Genomic DNA, 22,851 nt, shown 5'->3' on the forward strand with positions numbered 1-22,851 from the left:
CCAAATCCGCTATGATAAAAATATTTATTTTATTCTTTTCCTCACTTAATGGTGATATATTGCCTGAATTTAAGGTCTGTTTATAGTTTTGGAAGTGTCAGCAATCCACTCAATTAAAAAAAAAATTAAAAAACACAGACTGGTTCATTTGTGTTCAAACCTACACAGAAGTGTAAAGGTATTGCTCTTCTGGGTTCCAAATAAGTGGTGATTGCTGGAAGGTATCTGTATCTCAAGAATAATATAATTGGACAACATCAGACTTCTAACATCTGTATCTTACAAAATAAATTATCAAAGGATTTACAGGATTTAACTTTTTGCAGTGTAACAACAGATGTAAGCACACTGGATTTATGGATTAAAAGCACCATACAAAAGCTAGATATTATTATTATGCCAGAGTTAAATACTACATATGTTCCTAAAATGGATTATAATCAAACACATATCCCAGGAAAGCTCTATACTTCAGTACACCTGCCACAGACATACTAAAAATACTATATGAAAAAAGGCTTTCTGCATGTGAAAAAGTAAGTTTCAGCTTCAGCAACTTTACATGTTTCATATATAATCATATTTCTGGCTTCTAGCCCAAGAAAGTATTTTTGAATAAACTTAAAAGAAACAAGCAACAACTTAGTAATTTAAGTACACAAAACACTGCACACACTACTGTTATAAATAACCATAGACTTTTCTGCCTATCAGAGCTTTTAAGCAGTTTGGATTTAATTCCCTTAGACCGGTTATTCACTGGCTCAAGTACCATATTCCGGTCACCTTTTCTGCAAGCAGAACTGCACATGACCTTTCCAATAATCATTGTACAGTTGTTGGGTTTTTTAAAATTACATTTCCCCTACTTCTTGTTTAAAGGAAAGGAATTTCTCTAAACAACCCTGCAGTTTTAAGACACCATTGCTTGGATATCTCTTCAGGAGCTCGGCGATGGAAATGGCAGTTTACCAATGAGCAGAATATTCCTATTTCATGGGCATACGTGTTTAGGTTACACCCTCCCCAGAAAAATACGTCAGAAGCGCCTCACATTCTTATACTGTCCATGTGATCATAAGACAGCAGCCATATCCAAACCCAATTCCCAAAGTTTTATTTTAGGACCTCTACAAAGAAATTCAGCTTCTTGGTTTTTGCCAGCTGCAATCCCCTTTCAGCCAATGTGTTTAGTTACAGCTCTAACTATTCTAGTATGTTAATGGTGATCACAGAATCATAGGACTGGATGGGACCTCAAGAGGTCATCTAGTCCAGTCCCCTGAACTCATGGCACGACTATTATCAAGACCATCTGCCATTTGTTAACTGGAAGTAGATTTAGCAGTCCAGATGAATTTGCAGGTCTAATCTGCACACATGATCACCCTGAGCGTTTGTGCAATTGTGGCAAGCAAGCATCTAAATGAACAGTCAAGCGCACATTAATCACTATTGGGTGTTCACTCTCAGTAACTGTGCACACAAATTAGCCACATAAATGTGCACTCATTTTTGAATTTCCCCAATGGTGTAATCCTAATCCTCCCCCACACATGTTTTTTTCTATTGAGGGCATGGAAAAATGTATTTAGAGAATGAGGTTAATTTTTTCAGCCTTTTTTTTTCTTAAGTGTTTATGGAACAAAAAGCTTAATTTGATATCAACTGGTGTTACACCAAAGAAAGACTGTGGGATTCTAAATATTAACAGTATTAAAGTTAAGTCAAATTCAAAACCGCAGCTGTCTTTCTTTAACATCAAAACAACAAGGAGTCTGGTGGCATCTTAGCCTTTAAGGTGCCACCGGACTCCTTGTTTTTGTGGATATAGACTAACACGGCTACCCCCATCTCTTTAACATGAATTTTAATCGATATTTGAAGAAAGAGAAACAACAATTTCCTTGCGAAGGAAAATGCTGATGGGATAGGAGAAGCAGGATAAAGTTTCAATCACTATTACTTCAAAAATCTCTCTTGCCACTCGTTAGTTCAGGGTAGTTCTTTTCCTTCCCCCATCCCTTTTTTGTGCTCAGTTAATTTTCTACTTCAGTAAATTCTTAATTCTCAGTCTTGGTTTCATTTCTCCTACCCCATGAGTTGCCCTCTGATTAAAACTTTGTATTTTCTAGGCATTTCTTGTTCTGATTGTTCCTTTCCCCTGGTCCCACAACTTGGAGTTTATTTTTAGTTATAAAGCTATTCACAGTGCAGCGAGGGAAAGGACGTGTTGTCCAAAGTCCCTGCTGCTCTGGTTACCTGAGAAGAAAGGAGGAGAAAGAAAGATCGATTTGCATTTCCGTGGAACTTTCTCATAGCTAAACTCTTATTGCCCTAACAGATTTTGGATAGCTAGCCCAGCAGTTCGGTGTACATTTAGTACGAAAACAGACTTAAACTGAAGACATCATCTGAAAGGTGAATTATCTTCACATACGCCCTAAAATATTAAGTTTCTTTTTTCAGATCAGCAATCAGCATAAAAATGAACTCAAATTTACAAAAACGTCAGCAAACCATATAGCGTCCTCAGGCGCTGCAAATGTATGTTTGTATTAGGAGAAAAGAAACAGCAGCTTAATGAAAAAAAATGCATGAGAACAATGAACCTCTGTTGCATCTATCCAGGACCTTAACTTTATGTTCCAACACACTTTTGATCTTCCTCCCCCACTCTTGCCATCTCACCCATTAACTTCTCTTGTCCCAGAGTTTTGTTACCTTGATGCGTCTCTTCAAATCAAGCAACAGCAAAACAACTGAGGAAATATAAAACTACCACAATTTTACTGTACTTTTTACGTTGTATTAACTACTTAGCTGCTGAATGATTTACCAAGGCTGTTCAGCACGTTCTGTTCCAAGACTGTTCAGTGTTCTGACTTTCTATTTATTTCAAGTCCATGCCTAAGAATGCTCAGTGTAGAACTTTTATTACTGTAATCGTGGACAGAAAAGACCACAAACTTTTTGAGATTGTGGCATAATTTATACTAATTTAATTCTCACGTATCCAGCTCTCATACCTATGGGCAGGCTGACATTGTAAGTTAACGACAGCCTCTTTTCACCCTAAACTATCATCCAGGGACACCAATGTCTCACTTTGGCTCACCTGAGCAAAACACAACCAAGCAGTCAAAGGGGCAGTGACACACATTAACCTGTAAAATGCCTAAATCTCACACCGCGAGGTTGGAACCTTCCATGGTTGAACCTACTTCAGTCCCCCAATGGCTGGTGTGTTAATCAGTGAGAGAAGGAATCCCCCCACCTCCCAAATGCACCAAGAGTGATAGGTAATAGACTTCCCCTATTAATGATGATTTAAAAGTCAGTCAATTCTAATACATTGCATTTTTCCAGACCCTTTTTACCCAGAACCCTAACGTGCTTTGCAAACATTAATAAATTTAGTCTCAACCCCTGTGAGGAAGGAACCAAGGCACAGAGGTTGGATAACTTGCTCAGGACCCTAGAGGAAATCTCTGGCACAGCTAGGAACAGAACTCCTGGACTCCCGACTCCCATTCTGATGTCTTACTCACATTTTACAGTAAGGGCTTCTCAGGAGGACTATTCATCACAGCAATTAGGTCTAAGAGCAGCAAGCTTATGTGAACAGAGGAAAGTAAAAATAAACCATGAAAAAACCTCCCTGGAAACTCAACATGGAAGCAATTTAAAAATGGAAATTTTCCAGAACAAGCCAATGTAACCACGCTGAAAATATAACCAAAGCATTTCATCCTACAACCAGGATAACCTAGTGCAGGACAGAAACAAGATACAGTAGTTAAGCACATAACTGAATACACTACTCTTACAGGAAGGAGATTAGGAGAAGCTCCTCTTGTCATGATGTTATAGAGGAGAAAAAATAACACCAGATTCTTGCATTACAAGCTTTTAGGGCCATGTGAGCTCTAGGCTAGTCAGCAGAAAGGCTGAGTCTGGACTTGACACCTAATCAGTGACGTGCCCAGAAAGAGTGTCCTCACAGTGATATATCCCATGTCCCCCAAAATAACATTTGGGTCACAGTAGTGGGAGATGGATAAACGAGAGGCCATCTTCTTTATCCTCCTTCCTGTCATAATAGGCAGGAAGACTGGGCCAAATTAGCAATAAAATATTTTAATACTGCAGATTAGACTTTTCTGGTGTCTGTCCTGCTAATCTGAACTGCACCCACAAATATTTATGCAATCTTTTTAATATGGTTATTAACTGTTCATGTGGGATGGAAAAAGAATTCAAGTCCACATTCCTTGAACTTTATTGGTGTTTCAAAATCAGGAAGTACAATAAACAGTGAGTAAGAGATTAGTGTCTTAGAAAGTAAGAATTGTTTTTTTTTTGTTTTGTTTTGCCCATGTGGGGCAATCTTTTGTCTTGAGACCATCTCAAAAAATCCTCAAACCCTTTGGCCTCAATTCTGATATCTCTTACACAAGTGCAAATCAGGAGTGTAAAACTGGTGAGAGATGAGAACCAGACACAGGGAGTATAACTATGCTCTACCTTTATTAGAAAACCACTTCCATTTAAAGCAGCTGATCTGAGTAATTTAAAGCATGTTAATTGGTTTTTTAAAACAGATTTCAATCTTTAAAAATTACAACAGCTGAACTCTAAGGATTCTGAAATAATCTTTAGTATCACTAAATTAGCAAAATGAAGGAAGCATGTAGCAATAATAAATGGGTAAGGAAAAAAACTGGAGAAAACCTTAAGGTCACATTTAATTCTCAGATGTTTGCCTGAGGGGCAAGATAAGGTTGGAAGATGTTTGCTTACGGAAAATATAAATTTTTGCTTCATATTTAGGTGAAAAGCAGAAACTAACTGAAGTCAAGCAAGGCCACTGTGGAGAAGCGAAATAAATTCTTTGCATTGGTCATCATGGTTGAAGACGTGAAGGAGATTCCCAAACCTGAACCATTCTTTTTAGGTGAGAAATCTGAGGAATTGTCCCAGATTGAGTTGTCAGTAGAGGAGGTTTTGGAACAAATTGACAGTAATAAGTCACCAGGACCAGATGGTATTCACCCAAGAGTTCTGAAGGAACTCAAATGTGAAATTGCAGAACTACTAACTGTAGTCTGTAACCTATCATTTAAATCAGCGGAGGATAGTTAATGTGACGTCAATTTTTAAAAAGGGCTCCAGAGGTGATCCCAGAAATTACAGGCCAGTAAACTTGACTTTAGTACCGGGCAAACTGGTTGAAACTATAGTAAAAAACACAATTGTTAGACACATAGATGAATATGATTTGTTGGGGAAGAGTCAATGTGGTTTTTGTAAAGGGAAATCATGCCTCACCAATCTACTAGAATTCTTTGAGGGGGGTCAACAAGCATGTGGATAAGGGGGATCCAGTGGATATAATGTACTTAGATTTTCAGAAAGCCTTTGACAAGGTCCCTCACAAAAGGCTCTTTATCAAAGTAAGCGGTCACGTGATAAAAGGGAAGTTTCTCTCATGGACTCATAACTGGTTAAAAGATAGGAAACAAAGGATAGGAATAAATAGTCAGTTTTCAGAATGGAGAGAGGTAAATAGTGGTGTCCTCCAGGGGTCTGTACTGGACCCAGTCCTATTCAACAATTCATAAATGATCTGGAAAAAGGGGTAAATAGTGAGGTGGCAAAATTTGCAGATGACAGAAAACTACTCAAGATAGTTAAGCCCCAGGCGGACTGCGAAAAGCTACAAAAGGATCTCTCAAAACGTAGTGACCAGGCAACAAAATGGCAGATGAAATTCACTGTTGATAAATGCAAAGTAATGCACATTGGAAAACATAATCCCAACTATACATCTAAAATGATGGGGACTAAATTAGCTGTTACCACTCAAGAAAGAGATCTCAGAGTCATTGTGGAAAGTTCTCTGAAAACATCCACTCAATGTGCAGCAGAAGTCAAAAAAGTGAACAGAATGTTGGGAATCATTAAGAAAGGGATTGATAATAAGTCAGAAAATATCATATTGCCTCTGTATAAATCCATGGTACGCCCACATCTTGAATACTGCGTGCAGATTTTGTCACCCCATCTCAAAAAAGATCTATTGGAATTGGAAAAGATTCAGTGAAGGGCCACAAAATGATTAGGGGGTATGGAACGGCTGCCATATGAGGAGAGATTAACAGGATTGGGATTTTTCAGTTTGGAAAAGAGACGACTAAAGTGGGATATAATAGAGGTCTACAAAATCATGACTGGTGTGGAGACAGTAAATAAGGAAGTGTTATTTACTCCTTCTCAAAACACAAGAACTAGGGGTCACCAAATGAAATTTAATAGGCAGCAGATTTAAAATAAACAAAAAGAAATATTTTTTCACACAATGCACAGTCAACCTGTGGAACTCCTTGCCAGAGATGTTGTGAAGGTCAAGACTACAACAGGGTTCAAAAAAGAACTAGATAAATTCATGGAGGATAGGTCCATCAATGGCTATTAGCCAGGATGGGCAGGGATGGTGTCCCTAACCTCTGTTTGCCAGAAGCTGGAAATGGCAACAAGGGATGGATCACTTGATGATTACCTTTTCTGTTCATTCCCTCTGGGGCACTTGGCATTGGCCACAGTTGGAAGACAGGATACTGGGCTAGATGCACCTTTGGTCTGACCGAGTATGACCTTTCTTGTGTTATGTTCTTAAGTCACAAGCTTTTGAGTTTGAATAATTCTGATTTGTATCTTCTATAAAAACAATTAAATAGGAACCAAAAGTAGCCAAAAATTACCAATCACATTTTGTAGTAGGGAAGTTTCCTGGAAAGAAATAGCCAGGAGACTAGTCTTGCATATCTATTTCTTGTTTCCTATAACACTAATTCATCTATTGGTACATTCAAATACAATATACTATATAGCAGTGTCAATGTAGGTTTTTTTCTGCACTATATAATGAAACCCTTAATAGGACTAAAAACAAACCAGAATGACATTTTAATGAGAGATGAGACCCCATAGTCTTATAAGATCTAAAACCTTAGTCCAAAAGTTATCCATATCATTGGACAACTACAGTAGAGCTACCAGTCTGCGTTAACTGATTAGAATAGTTTTCTTCATCCCAGTAATTTCCCACTAAAATGAATTAACAGTTGCACAACACACATCCAAACTGTTGTTGAACTGGTGTAAGCTATAGTAGAGTTTTAAAACCACTGCTGACAACATGGCACACCTGAGCAGGGTGAAGAGAGATTCTTCCTGAAAACCATGAGCATAGTTTGGGGGGAGGGAAGGACAGGGGGAACGTCGCCCCCCAAACCGCAAGCCTCAGAAGGTTTGGAATTTGCCTACCCCATGCTTGGCCCCACTGGCCTTACTGGAGCTGTCCCCATTCCCCCCAAATATAGAAGTCAAACTATGCCTATGCTGAAAACCATGTTAACGAGACTGTGCACTTGCCACCTCAGTAGTGTATACTTCAGTTTCATGACACAGTGATAACATAATTTCGAGGAGGGAAGGAAAAAAAAATCCATGCCCAAATCGGTCAGGAAAACCACGCTAGCATGACACTGACTATAGTGAGGACAGGGCCAGAGCTGAAACTGTGCACGTGGGGTAAGGACACGGGCTATCAAGCTGCAAGTCTGAACACACTCCTTAAGCAACAGGGCACACTCCCTTGAAACTCCAGATTATAGGTCAGTACAGTCCTTGGGCATGCCTTCGGAGTGTTTGCTTGTGTGCTAGGAAGGTCAGGGATCGCATCCTACTCCTTACACAGAGGTAATGTGGGTTGTGGAGGAAAAGATGCCCTTTTCATTCCATCTAATGTTCATCATGCACACAATATTCTGATCAGGGCAGGATCTAGACCAATATTTGTAGCAAATGTTAAGTGGCTCACTTTCAAAGTGAGCAATGGGAAAAGATATATTGTTACTAAACAGAAAAGAGCCAAGAATATCGATGAGAGGCTTGAGAAACAAGAAATAAAAGATGAAATCCCCAAACTGCAGGTCAGTAAAACTCAAATGTATTATAGTATGAATATACAACAGACTACTCTATTTGCCTGCTTGAAAGTGGGGATACAAATCTGATAGATTTCTTGAAGCAACAGCCCTGAAAAATCTGAGGCTAGATACGGAAGGTGACACAGTGACATGATAATATTTAAGATTCCTAATTTACATGACAAAGAAACATGCTTAGTGGGGCTTTTTGTTTAATTTACTAGGAGATGCTTTATTCCTCTGTGAATTGTGGAGAATACTCCAATACAGTGAATGAATAAGCAATAGTTTGAGTCTACATATATTTATTTATGGTAGTTTAAGCAGACTTCTGGAAGGGAAAAAACTATTTACAAGTGAGACAAAGAAACAGCGTTCCACCCAGGAAAGAAGTTAGCGAGATAAAACGCTGGATGACACCAAGGGTATGCTCTACTCAGTAGTGCAGATCTAATCAAGTTAAAATGCTCTTTATAATAAAGGGGTCGGCAACCTGTGGCACGCAAGCCGATTTTTACTGGCACACTGCTGCCAGCCAGGGTCCCGGCCGCTGCCCCCGCTCAGCCCCGCTGCTGGCCTGGGTGAACGGAACCTCAGGCTGGCAGCGGGCTTAGCGGGGCTGGTGGCTGGGACCCCGGCTGGCAGGAGCCGGCAGACGGAACCCCAGACCGGCCGCAGGCTGAGCCGCTCAGCCCGTGGCCGGTCTGGGGTTCTGTCCGCTGGTGTAGTGTATTAAATTTCTCCCCATAGGAATGGGCTGCTTGCGGTGCACCAGGACTGGCAGCCATAAGTAAGTAGCACATTCCTACGGGGTGAAATTTAATACACTACACCTGGGTAGGGAAGGCTCTGCCTCCCCAAACAGCCCGCCCCCTATCTGCCCCCTTTCCCACTTCCCACTCCCTGACTGCCCTCCTCATAACCCCTGACCCATCCAACCTCCCCCCCCACTCCTTGCTCCCTGACCAAACCCCCCCCATCCGCCCCCGGGACCCTCCACCCCTATCTGCCCCCTCCCCCGGGACCCCACCTCCCCATCCAACCCCCCTGCTTCCTGTCCCCTGACTGCCCCGACCCCTATCCACACCCCCGACGAACTCCCCCGAGACTCCCACCCCTATCCAACCACTCCTGTTCCCTGTCCCCTTACCATGCCGCTCAGAGCATCAGGACTGGCAGCCATAAGTAGTACACAGTAAGTAGCATATTTCTATGGGAAGAAACTTAATACACTACACCTGGCCCCGCTCAGCCCGCTGACGGTCTGGAGTTCTCAAAATATGTTCTCTCACCCCTTATCAAAAATTACACTACAATTAGCTTAAAAACATTGTTTGTATATTACAGTAATTGTTAAAAAAATATATATAACGTTAATAAATACATAGGTTTGATGAAACAAAGTAGTTGTACTTATGTGCCTGTGCTTAATTTGTGTTTTCGATGATTTACCTTCCAAAAAAATCTCACATCTCGCACTCCCAGAAAGGGGATCTCGCGCACCCCAGGTTAAGAACCACTGCACTAAACTGATAAGATCTGCATTTTAATTTAATTTTAAATGAAGCGTCTTAAACATTTTAAAAACCTTGTTTACTTTACATACAACAATAGTTTAGTTACATAATATAGACTTGTAGAGAGAGACCCTCTAAAAACGTTAAAATGTATTACTGGCATGCGAAACCTTAAATTAGAGTGAATAAATGAAGACTCGGCCCACCACTTCTGAAAGGTTGCCGACCCCTGGCTTAGACAAATGTTTAGTAAATTTAAGTAATGGCATCCAGGTGAGCTAGTGTTCTATAAATGTCAGCTAGAGAAAGTGTTAAAGACTTAAGAACACTTGAGGTTGAATGCTTCTCTCTCTCTCTTTTTTTTTAAAAATATAATCCTCAGGAGAAACTCTAGGCCTGGGAAAAAATAAGAATCCAAGACCAGGCTCTTGAGAGACATTTTAAAGGATAAAGTATTAGTAGAAGAAAGAAAGAAAAAAACTGGACAAACTGTCTGAAAGGCTTTGTTCCCTCCAAATATATAAATACCCAAGAGACTTTTTAAAATGTAGTTTATGAAGCCATGTTTTATAGGCATTATGAAGTTGGCAGGGCAAGTGAAACCATGACACCACATTCACAGGAACATGGATGCATAACCTTACCTTCTCTTTGTAAAATATAACGTAGGGTGGATCTGACATTAGAACTGCTTGTTTACTGATTCCAGCTAAGTCAATGTTACTTGGGGGAAAAAAAAAACTGTTAAAAAGGTGTGTACAGCAGTTACACAATGTTGTGGTTAAAACTGGGATTCAATTTCGTTAGGACAAAGTTCAATGTCCCATGAAACTACACGTTTCATAATAAGAGTTTTAAATAGGTCATCCCCTAGTAAACCTAGTGATTAAAGGTCAAACAAAAATCACGTCCTGAGCTGTAAAACCGTATCTCAGGAGACATCTCTCTTCCAGGTTGTTTAGTCTTTAGACATAAAAATAACCCCAAAACCTTGGTTGCAAATTCCCTTACAACCAAGATCTATAAACTGTGGACCTACAAAGTTTACTTTCATGAGAGTCAAGCAGCATTGTTGCATTCCACTTACACCTCGGTATAAGAACATAGGAGCTCCAGCAGGAACTGCAGAGGTTGATTTTTCTTTCTAGGATAAGCAAATACAAGAGAAACAGATTTATTTTATTCTATTCTGATTTGAAATCAAATGGGGTACTACTGATATTAAGGCTACTCAGACTAGGAACCCAAATGATCCCCACCCTTTGGTAGTACTACTTACATTTATGGGATAACAGAATACAAGGTTTAATTAGCAGCTCATTTGGATAGGAAATCATCCACATTCCTAAATGGTGTGAATAAGTGCTAATTATTGCTTGCTATTTCAGGGGAAATGTGGTACTGATGCTATCGCAAAGGAAACACACACCTACGAATAGTTTAAGATATTCTCAAGTAACTGGCTTGTATCCAAAGCTGAACACAAAGCTCTATGGGAGGGGCCAGGGTACTCAGCACTTTCTGTAACGAACATTTTGAGTGAGGATTCAGTCCCATTATCAAGAGTTTTTCATGCTTAGAAACAAACAAGGAAGATGAAATATTTTGGACTACTGCCTGCAGCACCACTGTCCTCAGATTTCTGGTAGCACAAGTTATACCGGACTTGGCTGGAAGGAGAAGAGTGGATGGTGGGAGGGGAACCCTGTTCCAGAAGCGCCTGTGAAATTTAAACGTTCATTTTCTCCTTTGCTAGCATTTCAGAACCCTACTGTATTCAGCACACAGTTCTGTATCCTTATCTGCACAATGCCTTTGGTTAAAAAGCTATCACTAGCATGGTCATATATTTCCATTTTTTCCCCCTTCCGTCCTCAACAACATACCACACAGGCTGCCTTTGCTGCAACACAAACCCTGAGAGCTTTATTTCTCTTCTGTATGTAACCACCCATTAAAAACACCAACATCATTCTGAAGGGGAGGAAGAATGGACTCGTGGTTAAGGCATTGAGCTAGAAGTCAGGACATTTGGGTTCTATCCTCTGGTCTGCCAGAGGCTCACTGTGTAACCCTGGGTGAGGCACTCAACTTCCCTGTAATTCTTTTCAGTACTTATTAATGCTTAGCAATACAACATCCCTTTGGAAGGGAGCAAACTCATTAACGGGTTAAATTCACACAAGGCTCTCTGTACCACTTTGGCTCTGTGGTGGGGCACAGAACACAGAGGCCAGGGATGCACTGCAAAACCTCTGACAGAGAGAGGATTTGAGAATGCTTTGAGATTTTTATTTTTTTGAGTCTTTTAACCTGAGGATTGAGAGAGTCCTTTAACATCAAGTCAGTTAGTTGATTTTTGTATTGTGTGCACTTGCAGAGATGTGATAAGTACATGGTAAATTTTAAAATAAATACTCAAATCTAGTGGTTTTATCACCCTATGTAATTGTGGCAAACCATAATTCCAACCCATGCACTGAAGGGAGAGGCCATAAAGGGGCTGTACTGTAGCCCTGCTGCCACCTTTCAGGTTGGAGAGAGAAAAATCTATCCCCTCCCACAAATCTCCACATTGTGGCCTGCAAAAAGTGCAAATCTGGTTTTATGCAGGAGAGGTGAATTTCATCTAATGATTCTAAACCACTGAGCACTGTATCATCTACTCAGATTATCCTTTACTAAAATAGATCGTTTTTAAATCAATGGCCAGTGATTGGTTGGCCTAAGTTAGCCAAAGAATTCAAAACCGTAAGTATCTTGTAAATCCAACAGTAGGATCGAAGTCTAAGTCACCTTACACATTCAGTCAAATGTGGCTTTTAGCCACTAATGAACCTGGCTTCTAGATGCAATTACTAGTCCATAATGTTTTTTTTTCCCACTGGACAAAATGAAAAACGCTTTGATTCTTAGAAGATCCTGTACATTGGTTTACCTAAAAGTATAAGGAGGGAGCAAAGGGAGTTACTTTAATAACTGGTCAGCTGAAGCAGCCAGGCAGAGATCATCAACAGAAGAGGGTAAAATGAAATAATGTACTTGATTTTTTTGCAAATTAGAAAATAAGAAAAAAGACTGAGGATCTCTCTCAAACCATCCTACTCACTTTTTTCTGGAAAGAAATTCTAAGTATGTATTACTCAGAGAACGGTTTGTATGACAAAGACAAAGTGAACACAGTTTGGAAAGGAGGAGTTAAGAAAAAAAAATCAAGCAAGGCAATATTGAGGAGGAGCAGGCTGCCTAGTTTTCCTTGCAAGCCAGTGAATGTTTTATTTTCACTTATCCAATGAACACGGAAAAGGTGGGAACAATTTCAACGTTGGCTTCCCATTTCACATGTGACTGAAAACAGAGGATGATGATGAATAAAAGTGAGTTTATATGAAGTTATCTACCCACCCCTCATGTAAGCTCATAAGCAAGTGCATGATTCGTAAGTAGAGCCCTGCAAATCCACAGATATCCGTGGATCATTTTTGCGGATAGTGGATCGGATGCAGATACAACCGGGCAGGGCTCTACTCACCAGTGGCACCTGGCCTGCGGGGTCTGGCTCGGGCAGCCTGGGGTATGCAGTGCTCTCAGGGCCAGCAGCCAATGGCTTGGGCTAAGCGGCAAGTTGGAGCTAGGGCTGTCCAGCACCCTCTTGCCGCGCCACTTCCTGTCCAGCGGCTCAGGCCCCTGAGGCAGCGCCAGTGTCCCCACCACAGCCCAGCCCAGCAGCACTGGCTGTGCTTCCAGTCCCGGGCCTGGCCCTGGCTCGCCACCGCCTGGGTAGCAGGGTCCAGGCCCTGCCCTAGGGATTGGAGTGGGCAGGGCCCTGGCACCCCACCCCTCCGCCCCACTGTGATGCAATGCCCTCCTGCTGCCATGTGCCATTGCTTGCAAACACCCAGGAGCAGCACGCTATGTGCTGCCCCTTCCTCTCAGTCTCCCCCCTGGGCGGCCCCTTCCCCTCTGGGCACCCCTTGTCCCCACGCTGCTCCTTACCCCCAGTCCTCACCTTCGCGCTGCCTCTTCCCTGCAAGACCCTGCCACCCTCCTCGCACCCTCCCACTACCCCCCCCCCCAAGTCGCTAGCCCTCGTGAGACGGCTTGCTGTTGGGGTGTGGATGCAAGTAAAAGACAGCTAGTGGACTGCAGGTGGATACTGGCGGTTGCAGATCCACATTTTTGAATACACGCAGGACTCTATTCATAAGAATACACAGATCTGATTTTTAGAGAGAGGCTCAAGACCATGCAACACTCTCTGTGCCTTCATCTGCATCCATGAGGACAGTATGTGTGCCCAGAAGAGGCCAGACAGGTAGGTATCTAGGCATTGGCAGGTGCAAATAGAAGTACAAACATGCACATGAAGCTCATGTTTCTAATTTTTAAAAATATCTTGCTCTGAATGTACAATTTATTACCCCCGTATGTAGTTATAGCTATCAAACTGTTTACACTCTACCCTGACGTTAGTATAAGCTGTTCAAGCTATGTGCTTTCAGGAAAGCTATAGAGGTGATATTAGCATCTGAAAGTATTACTATCATGTGGGATAACTCAGAAATTTACTATAGAGGGATTTAAATCAGAATGCTCCCTTAAATCTAATTCATGCTCATGACCCAAGTTACAAAGGAAAGCATGAGGTCCTGCTGCTTTTATCCAGCTTTTTGGAACTCAAGCACAAACACCCATTAGAAGGTAGTGTTATGTTAAATAGAACAAAACAGATTCAAATTATATGCATAGTTTTATAAAAGAAATGGAGAGTCTTTTACTGATCCTATCAAGGGGAAAGGAGAGACCTAGAAGGTGTTCTGACTTAGGAACAGAACAGTTTCCTAAGTTTAGCAGAAAGCTTTGAGAACTTGCTAGTTGGTTTTCTGGAGAGCAGGAATCTATGAGAGAGATTTGGAAAGTGTACAACGTAGACAACACATATATAATCTAACAGAGAAATAAAGCTGGCTGTACTCTATCCACATGGCAACTCATGTGTATGTCCAGGGCTTATACAAAATTTTGCTTGACAATAAAAATTCCGGGCCCTAACCAGCATGTTTTTCTGCCTGTGCAAACCTTTATTTGCACATGAGGTCCAACCAGCTTTCATTGGGACCACAACAGGAGTGAAGTCCTACTTGTGGATTCATTTGCAAGGCTGAATACTGAGTGTTTACACATTTCTCTACCCTCAGTTCTAACCAAAACTAATGTAACTGTTCTATTCCATGCCGTAAAGCAATTTCTCTCTTTGTAGGGATTTCTGGAGTTTACACCTATTTATTGGGGAAATATTTCAATAGCTTTCTGAATTTGAGATAGTAAGTGAAACTGTGCAAAAAACCACAATAAACATTGTGTACAATACCGTAATGCTAAAGAACAACAAATCTAGCACTGAAGGACATGTACAAAAAGACAGTGATATCAGTAAAATTGATATTTACTTAACATCAAATAGCTTGCACTGACATTTAAGTTTTCCTTTAAAAAAGTTTTTATAAAATCTAAGATCATAGAAATGTTGATGACTTTAAAAAAGAAAATTCACTTTCAATAGTGAAAATAAATTTTAATTTTTAAAATTCTTCAAGATTTACTTAAGGTGTGATTAGCAACATCAGCTGGGAAAAGGGTTTTCTTCTTTTTCTTAATTGCATCATTTTTAACCTGACAGCACCCTTTTAAAAAGAATAGCATAACCATAAATCAGTTTGTAGGTCTTCTATAGAGCTAAAGATCTTGTGAGCCCTTGGTGTAAACTCTTAACATTTCTGTATATTTTCAACAAGATTCAGCTGACATCTGCTTTTATTTCGGTAGCAATTTAATTAATCTGTTCCTACACTTTAAAATTGCTTTGAGAAAAGCAAAGAAAATTATACCTAAATTTAAGGCACTACTTCCCCAACATGGATTCAATCCTAAATAAGAACTCATGAACCTAATATTGCAGGACTGTTGGGATTTGCTGGGTGTGCACACAAATTTATGATATTAAATATCTCACGTACTATTTAAATAAATTAATAAAGAGCAAAGTACTAAAAATAAAGCAGTCAATAACATTGTACAGTAGAAGTTTTTCACCATCATAATTACTACAGAAGTGATATGTGCACAATGTCATATAAAAAATAGTGCTGAATTTTGGGTGGTGTAGTTTGAGAAACTCTTAAAAGGTTTCTGTTAACTGTGTAGATGCCTTGCTGAGAACACTGCAGTAATTGAAGGGCATAATTGTACAATTTTCTAGCTGACAATATCTTAAATTTATGCACCAGATGTTATTTTATGGCATGTGACAAATTAGAGCCTAAGGCCAGGTCTACACTACCCACCGGATCGGCGGGTAGTGATCGATCTATCGGGGATCGCATCTAGTGTAGATGTGATAAATCGATCCCCGATGGCTCTGCTGTCAACTCCGGAACTCCACCAGGGCGAGAGGCGGAAGCAGAGTTGACGGGGGAGCGGCGGCCATCGATCCTGCGCCGTGAGGACGCGAAGTGATTCTAATTCGATCTAAGATACGTCGACTTCAGCTACGCTATTCTCGTAGCTGAAGTTGTGTATCTTAGATCAATTCCCCCCATAGTGTAGACCAGGCCTGAATACTAATATTGTCCCCACTTTCAGTGGGGTTTGAATTGCTGATACTGGCACAATCTTTGGATCATTATTAAAAACGAAGGCGGGGTTACACTCTTTCCTGCAGCTGCTGACACATTTACTTAGCAGCTAAATCAGGTGGGTTTTTTGTTGTTGTTTTCCTTTTTTTTTTTTTTTTTTTTTAAAAGAAGAACTAGGAAGTACTGTAGCAAACAAACCAAGCAACCAACCACTGTATAAAAAACAATACTGTTAGAAAGGCTATTTTTATCTTATAATATGTCCCACTGCATATCTGTTTAAGAAACAAGACAGGACACTTTTTTTTTTTTTAAACAGACCTGTATTCAACGTTTTGAGCTGACAGCAAAATGGTATTGCTCTTCCAAAATATTGTATTAAATATTTATCCTCAATGCAGGCTTCAAGAGAATTTCAACATTGCATGAGTGGTGCATGCTGCAATGCAAGCCTTCTGCCTTTTTGACTCTTTAGCAGTGGAAATCAGTCCCACCACCTTTTGTTACAATTGAAGCTTGTTAGGAAAAATAAATACAAATCGAAAGGCAAAGCTAGGAAACTTTAAAAAAAAAAAAAAAAAGGATCAGGCAAACTAATAAAGCTGACAGCCAATGTTACTACAGAAAGGGAAAAGGAGATTAATTATAGAGCATATCAGCAGAGAGCTACTTTGCTAGAGATACTGTCATATCTTTTCTGACTATAAATTGGTTAAAAAAAGAAAAAAGAAAAAAAGAAGAAGTCCTGTATGTTGTCAACTGCATTGATAACATAGTAATAGATTAAAATGTTTCCTGTTTTATGGACCTAGTAAAATAGGACCTATTCTTTCATATCTGAAACACATCAAAATCTCACTAATTCAAACAAGCGCAGCCTACACAATTCAGTAAATTGGGCCCTGATCCTGCAAAAAGTTATCACCTGGTATAGCGCATACTCCTGAAAGTGACCAGTTGAACTCAGCTACTGCTCACTACTATGCACAGGTTTCAGAGTAGCAGCCGTGTTAGTCTGTATTCACAAAAAGAAAAGGGGTACTTGTGGCACCTTAGATAAGACTAAAATTTATTTGAGCATAAGCTTTCATGAGCACTTCATCGGATGCATTCAGTGGAAAATACAAATGCACCCGATGAAGCGAGCTGTAGCTCACGAAAGCTTATGCTCAGATAAATTTGTTAGTCTCTAAGGTGCCACAAGTACTCCTTTTCTTTTTACCATGCACAGTGTGCATTATCATGAATAGCAGTTACTTACGATGGGACCACTCTCAGGAATCTTCAAAATGTTAACACTGGGCTTATTGCATGATCAAGCGTTAGTCAATAATTAACATTATTAAAAAAAATCAAGGATATTGCACCACAAAGTATACTTATAGTTTATATATTTTGACAAGTGTACTTTAGTTTCAATTATTTACTGTGAAACTTCATAATATCCTAGCACACGTACTATGTTTTGTAAAAGTAATGGGGCTAATGCGAGATCTAGCTACAATCTCTGTTTTTAAAGCGGGGAGACATCAGTGGGGTTTTTGTTGAGAATTAGCAGGACTGCAGGTTAGCAAAGTGTGAATTAGTGAGATTTTACTATTTAAAAAAAATTTCCCATAGCCACATGGCGCAAATCAGAGCCACAACAAGCAGCTATGCTGCATCTAATTAGTACAGTAGTTATATACTTTTTAATGAAAAACACAAGAATGAACCTGAGGGGCTAAGTCAGAGCCCCCTCTGTTAAAAGGCTTTATAAAACCCTTCCTTCCTAATTCATCAGTATTCAGGATTTTATTTGTATTGTTGAAGCTGGCTGTTTGTTCTTATCCTGTAGTTCTGGCTTGCCAAACTCAGTTGAGGTAACAAACCCCTGAGGCTAACTTAATTGTTTGACTATTCATTAGAAGAGCTGTTTACTGAGAAGGTGGTGGAGTGAAGACGACAAAAGTGTCCAGAGATGACATCAGAGGCTCAAACATCCAATCAGATCAGCCTCTGATCATATCTGGAGCATGTCTTATTGCTTTTTAATAAAAATGGTAAAAAACACTTTGCACTTCTGTAACACCGACCAGTTGAGCATCTCAAACTACTTTATAAACACTAGTAATTTAAGCCTCACAACAGACCCCCTAAGATAGACAGATACACGTATTTTATAAATGAGAAAAACATGACAGAATAGTGGACTTGGCCAAGGTCACACAGCAAGTCTGTGGCAGAACCAGGAATAGAAACCAGAGCTGCCCACAAGTCCTGTTCTTTAATGGCTACACTATGCTCCCTGTTGTCCATAGACACCCCGGATAACAGTTTCTCTGTTTTCCAGCTCACCACTATTACCTACTAGATAATATGTTTTCCCTATCTCCACCCTCAAAATCTATGGAATTTAGAACTGTGTGAAGATGACATTCCAATTTAGAAGTGAACAGGTTTGTCACTGCACCGTATGGCTACGGAAGAAGACTGGCAAATGACAGTCAAGCACTGTGTTGAACCTGGTAACCTTTTAGACTCTACCTTTGTAACTAAGATATCAATAAAAATTCTGCTAGCATGCACATAAAAAGCACTAAGCTTTTTATGGCAATCATGTGCAGTATATAAGCAGATCTAACTTTTCTGTATTTTTTTTCTGCTATACCTTAAATCATTATTTCTTTGATCTGGACTAAGTCAGACTGTTCTGTTTAGGAAAATATTTACAATTCTTCTGTAATAGAAAAATGTAACGGGGAAGAGCGGAATTTACTGTTGCTATGTTGGTCTTGCACTGCAGGATTGTGAATCAGAGAGACCAACTTACACTATATTTTGCAGTTCCCATGAGTAAGCAGGACTTCGAAAGGTCATAGGATTAAGAGGACAACAACTTATGACTCTTTCCACGCAGAAGGATTAATTTTCCTTTCCATATACATACAACAAATGTTATTGGGAATTATACATGTATGTCAATGTAAGTAGAAATCTCAGCATTGGCAAGTGTATTTTGCTGGATAAGAAAATCAGTTACACCATATTTGTGGTATTTGGTATAGAAATTATAAATCAATTACATTTGTTAACTATTTTCCTGCGCAGATAGTTCAGAGAAGATCATTTCAAATCATAAGTAAAAGACAATAGCATGCACATAGAAAATCTTGTTTACATTTTCTTAAATTTCCTTTCTCCATAGATTCCCCAAACTCCTTCAATACCCTTACTGCTCTGGTATAGAATTTAAAAGGGGATCTAGAATTTTTAATATCTAGTTAATGGAAATTATGTCAAGAGACTTGAAATGACTTTTCATTCTATTTAAAAAATACATCTGGTCAATTATTAAGTTAAGTACAAACTTAGAAATAGCAAGCAAGAGTGAGTATCAGTGATACTTAGACTGTGGCTCTTTAATGTGTCTCATGAACCACAACGGGGAAGAGCACATTTGGTAGAGATATGGAAAGAAGAGAGAATGCAACATTTTAAAAGAGATGAATGCAAATGAATGCATACTGCCATCTTCCCCAGCTAACACTGGAAAGTCTATTCAAGACTGCCACAAAGTTAGAATAGTTTGTTGCAAAAAGTTCATCCAAAACTCTGAGAAGTCACAAAGCGCACTTCTTCCTGTACTTAAGATTTAATTTGCTGCAAAATTGCTTAACATAATGTGACTGCTTCAACTACAGACTCTCTACACAACTCTAAGCGACCAGTCAGAAAATACTGTTGTGGGCCTGCAACCACAGGGACTATCACTCCCGAGGGAATTCTGCACCAAAAAAGGAAAAATTGTGCACCCGCCCACCATAAAAAAAAAAAAGTATTCTGCACACAGTATTTTAAAATTCTGTAAAATTTTAGAAATTTTATTGGTCAATAAATAAATGTGGAGCTCCAGTATGGCAGTGGGGAGCACAGGCCACTGGCTGCACAGCATGAAGGTGGGAGATCACGCTGCAGCCCTGCCCTCTTGCCCTCCCCAGGACATGGACTCGGCACTGATACTGCACCCGACCCTGATGCACAGGGCAAGGGCTGGGCCTGCTCAAGAAACACCTTGGGGCCCTGCCCCTCCCCACCAGGTGCACCAGTAGGCAGGCTCAGCCCTGCAGGATCCAAGTATGGAGGAGCTTGGCGGGGAGGGGCGGATCCAGGTGTGGAGTAAGAGGGTTCTGTGTGGTGCAATCTGAGTGCAGGTGGGTCAGTGAGGAGTCTGGGTGCAGGGCGGGTCTGGATGCACCGGAGCTCTTGGGGTGGGGATCCAGTTGAAGATGGTTGGGACTTAGCGGGGGTGCGTGAGGGGGAAGGGGCTCAGCAGCGGGAGTCTGGGTGCTGCGAGAGTGGGGCTTGGTGGGTTGGGAGTCTGGGTGCAGCTGTTGGAGCTCAGTGGGTGGGGGTTCGGGTGCAGGGGGCTTGTCAGGGTGGTCTAGGTACATAGGGGGTGGGGCTTGTCAGGGTGACTGTTTGAGTGCGTGGAGCTCAGCAGAGGGTGGTGTGGATGCAGGGGTGAGGGGTCAGCGGGGAAGAGTGATGAGGGCAGGAAGTGCGAGGAGGTTTCTAGGGATGGGTCTGACCTGGACCCGGCTGCTCCATGCAGGGAAACTGTAGTTCTCCCCCACCCCAAGCCCAGCCAGGACTACCAGCTGATCTCAGAGCAGGGTAGGAGCCACTGGATGGGGTGTCCCCAGCCCCCCACAGTGATTTACCCCTCCACCAGGGGTGAAAGTAACTTAACGGATTTACTGGTACGCAGGGTGGCAGGAGTCCTGGGCAAGGTTGGGCAGTGGGGCGGCTCTGGGCCCCGGAAGGGGTGGGGCTGGGGCCAGACTCCCCCAGCCAACCCTTCAGCGCTGCCTGGCCCGAGGTGGCGATTTAAAGGGCCCGGGGCTCTGGCCACTGGTGCCCTTTAAATCACCCCTGGAGCCCTATGGTAGTGGTGGCCAGGAGCCCCAGGGCTTTGGCCGCTGCCCGGAGCCCTGGGCCCAGTGGCAGCCGCCTCTTTTGCCTAGCCCACATCAGTGGCCCTGCCACTACGCTCGGCTGTGTACTGGCAGCCACTTTCTTACCAGTACGTCGCACCGGACTGTAGTGGCTTACTTTCACCTCTGCTCTCCACTGGCTGCTCTGGGCACCCACCACCATAGTTGGTGATGGGGGTGGAGAAACCCCCCTACAACACTACGAAGTATGGGGATCAAGTGTAAAAACATCACTTCCACCACATTTCTAGTCCATCACCACTCTGAACTCAAACTGGATAGAAAGATAGTCAAGATCATCTGAATTTTCCCCAGGCCCATTTTCACATCTCACGGAAACTGCAGAGGGGGTATTCTATTGTGTTGCACCAAAAGTGAACCAAATGCATCAAAGAAACATACTGATGGAGAACACATTCTGTTCTGACTTACCCCACCCCGCACCCTGGGAACACCATTGAAATAGCAACATGGACTGGTTTATGTTTTCCATTTTAACATATTCTACAACCTCAAAACATAGAGCTGTGATGTTCTCGCAGTTTTTAAGCACCAAGTTGTCCCCTATACAGCATTTATTATTCTGATTACATGGAAAATGAGAGAGTATCACCTAATCTTGGACAATTCAGTTGGCTGAGAGATGACAGTACAGGCAATATGATGGGTGAAATAAAAGCAGTCCTAGCACAAACTCAGCAAGATCTCCCACTTATTAGGTTTTTCGCTCAAGCCATAAACCAAACATTTCTATTTGCTACATTTGCAAAGTAACCTCAGTGATCAACGTTTATCCCATACTTCAATTCCTCACATCCCAACAAAAATCAAATTTCTCCTCATTCTTTATTTTTTCTAATGACCGAACCATACATTTTCTAAAAGATTCAGGACAGAAAACCAACAACTATTTAGATTATTCTGTATTTTTACAATGTGTCCACAGGAAGAAAAATCACGCCAATTCTAAGGCTTCCTATCATTTCTGTTTTATCATCAGCTCTGTTACAATTAACCTCCTCAGCTATCTTGACCTGGTTCACGTTGATTAACAGAGCATTTTTGTCAACTTATTTTCCTCCCCTAAACTAATCACACTGATCATTGTAAATTTAAAACCATAAATACCTACTACAGAAAAATATCATCATTCGGTTTCAAAATTTAAACTCTGGTTTCAATGATGTACTTTTCTATTCACCTAAAGAAGTGAAGGACAATGATGCTGTCTTCAGGATTGTCTTTATTTTTTTATTTTTACGCACAAGCAGTAATCCAACATCCATTCTAAGCAATTTTGAAACCAATATGTAAAACTGGCTGCTAGTTAATAAAAAGGAAAAAGTTCACAAATGAGAATTTTTCCAAGCTTCACACACCATCAAGAAAAGTGGTTTCTACCTCTTCCCACATTTTTCACCAGAGCTAAACTGAGGTCTCATATTACTCCACAAATCATATTACTACATAAGCCTTCATTAGCTTTACAAAATATATAACAGAACGCTTACTGGAACACTAGGAAGTACAATGGGTACAACTGACTTGATCTCAGATACTTCAAAACTGTTGAGAACTTCTGAACACTGATAAAATGCTTCTTACTGTGACTATATAGGACACGGGGTTTTGAATCTCGATGCCTCCAGGCAGGTGCTTTTGCTGGGAAGCACCAACTACAACAAATTCATGTGTAGCTAAGGAAAAAAAACCCTTATAACCAGTTGTA

General features: G+C 40.9%; 1 protein-coding gene across 5 annotated transcripts in view; it reads right to left on the reverse strand.

The window, feature by feature from the left end:
- The window catches only part of GNAS (GNAS complex locus), a 252,695-nt gene that overhangs the window by 63,717 nt on the left and 166,127 nt on the right, over nt 1-22,851 (reverse strand). For 3 of the 5 annotated variants that reach the window (XM_073309219.2, XM_073309221.2, XM_073309223.2), the window contains one exon: nt 10,599-10,655. The exons of the other annotated variants lie outside the window; for them this stretch is intronic. In XM_073309219.2, the coding sequence (XP_073165320.1) occupies nt 10,599-10,655 (57 nt within the window). The remainder of the gene's footprint in view (nt 1-10,598; nt 10,656-22,851) is intronic. 5 annotated transcript variants of the gene reach the window in all.

This window comes from Lepidochelys kempii, chromosome 13 (genome assembly GCF_965140285.1).
Source record: "Lepidochelys kempii isolate rLepKem1 chromosome 13, rLepKem1.hap1, whole genome shotgun sequence".
NCBI lineage: Eukaryota > Metazoa > Chordata > Testudines > Cheloniidae > Lepidochelys > Lepidochelys kempii.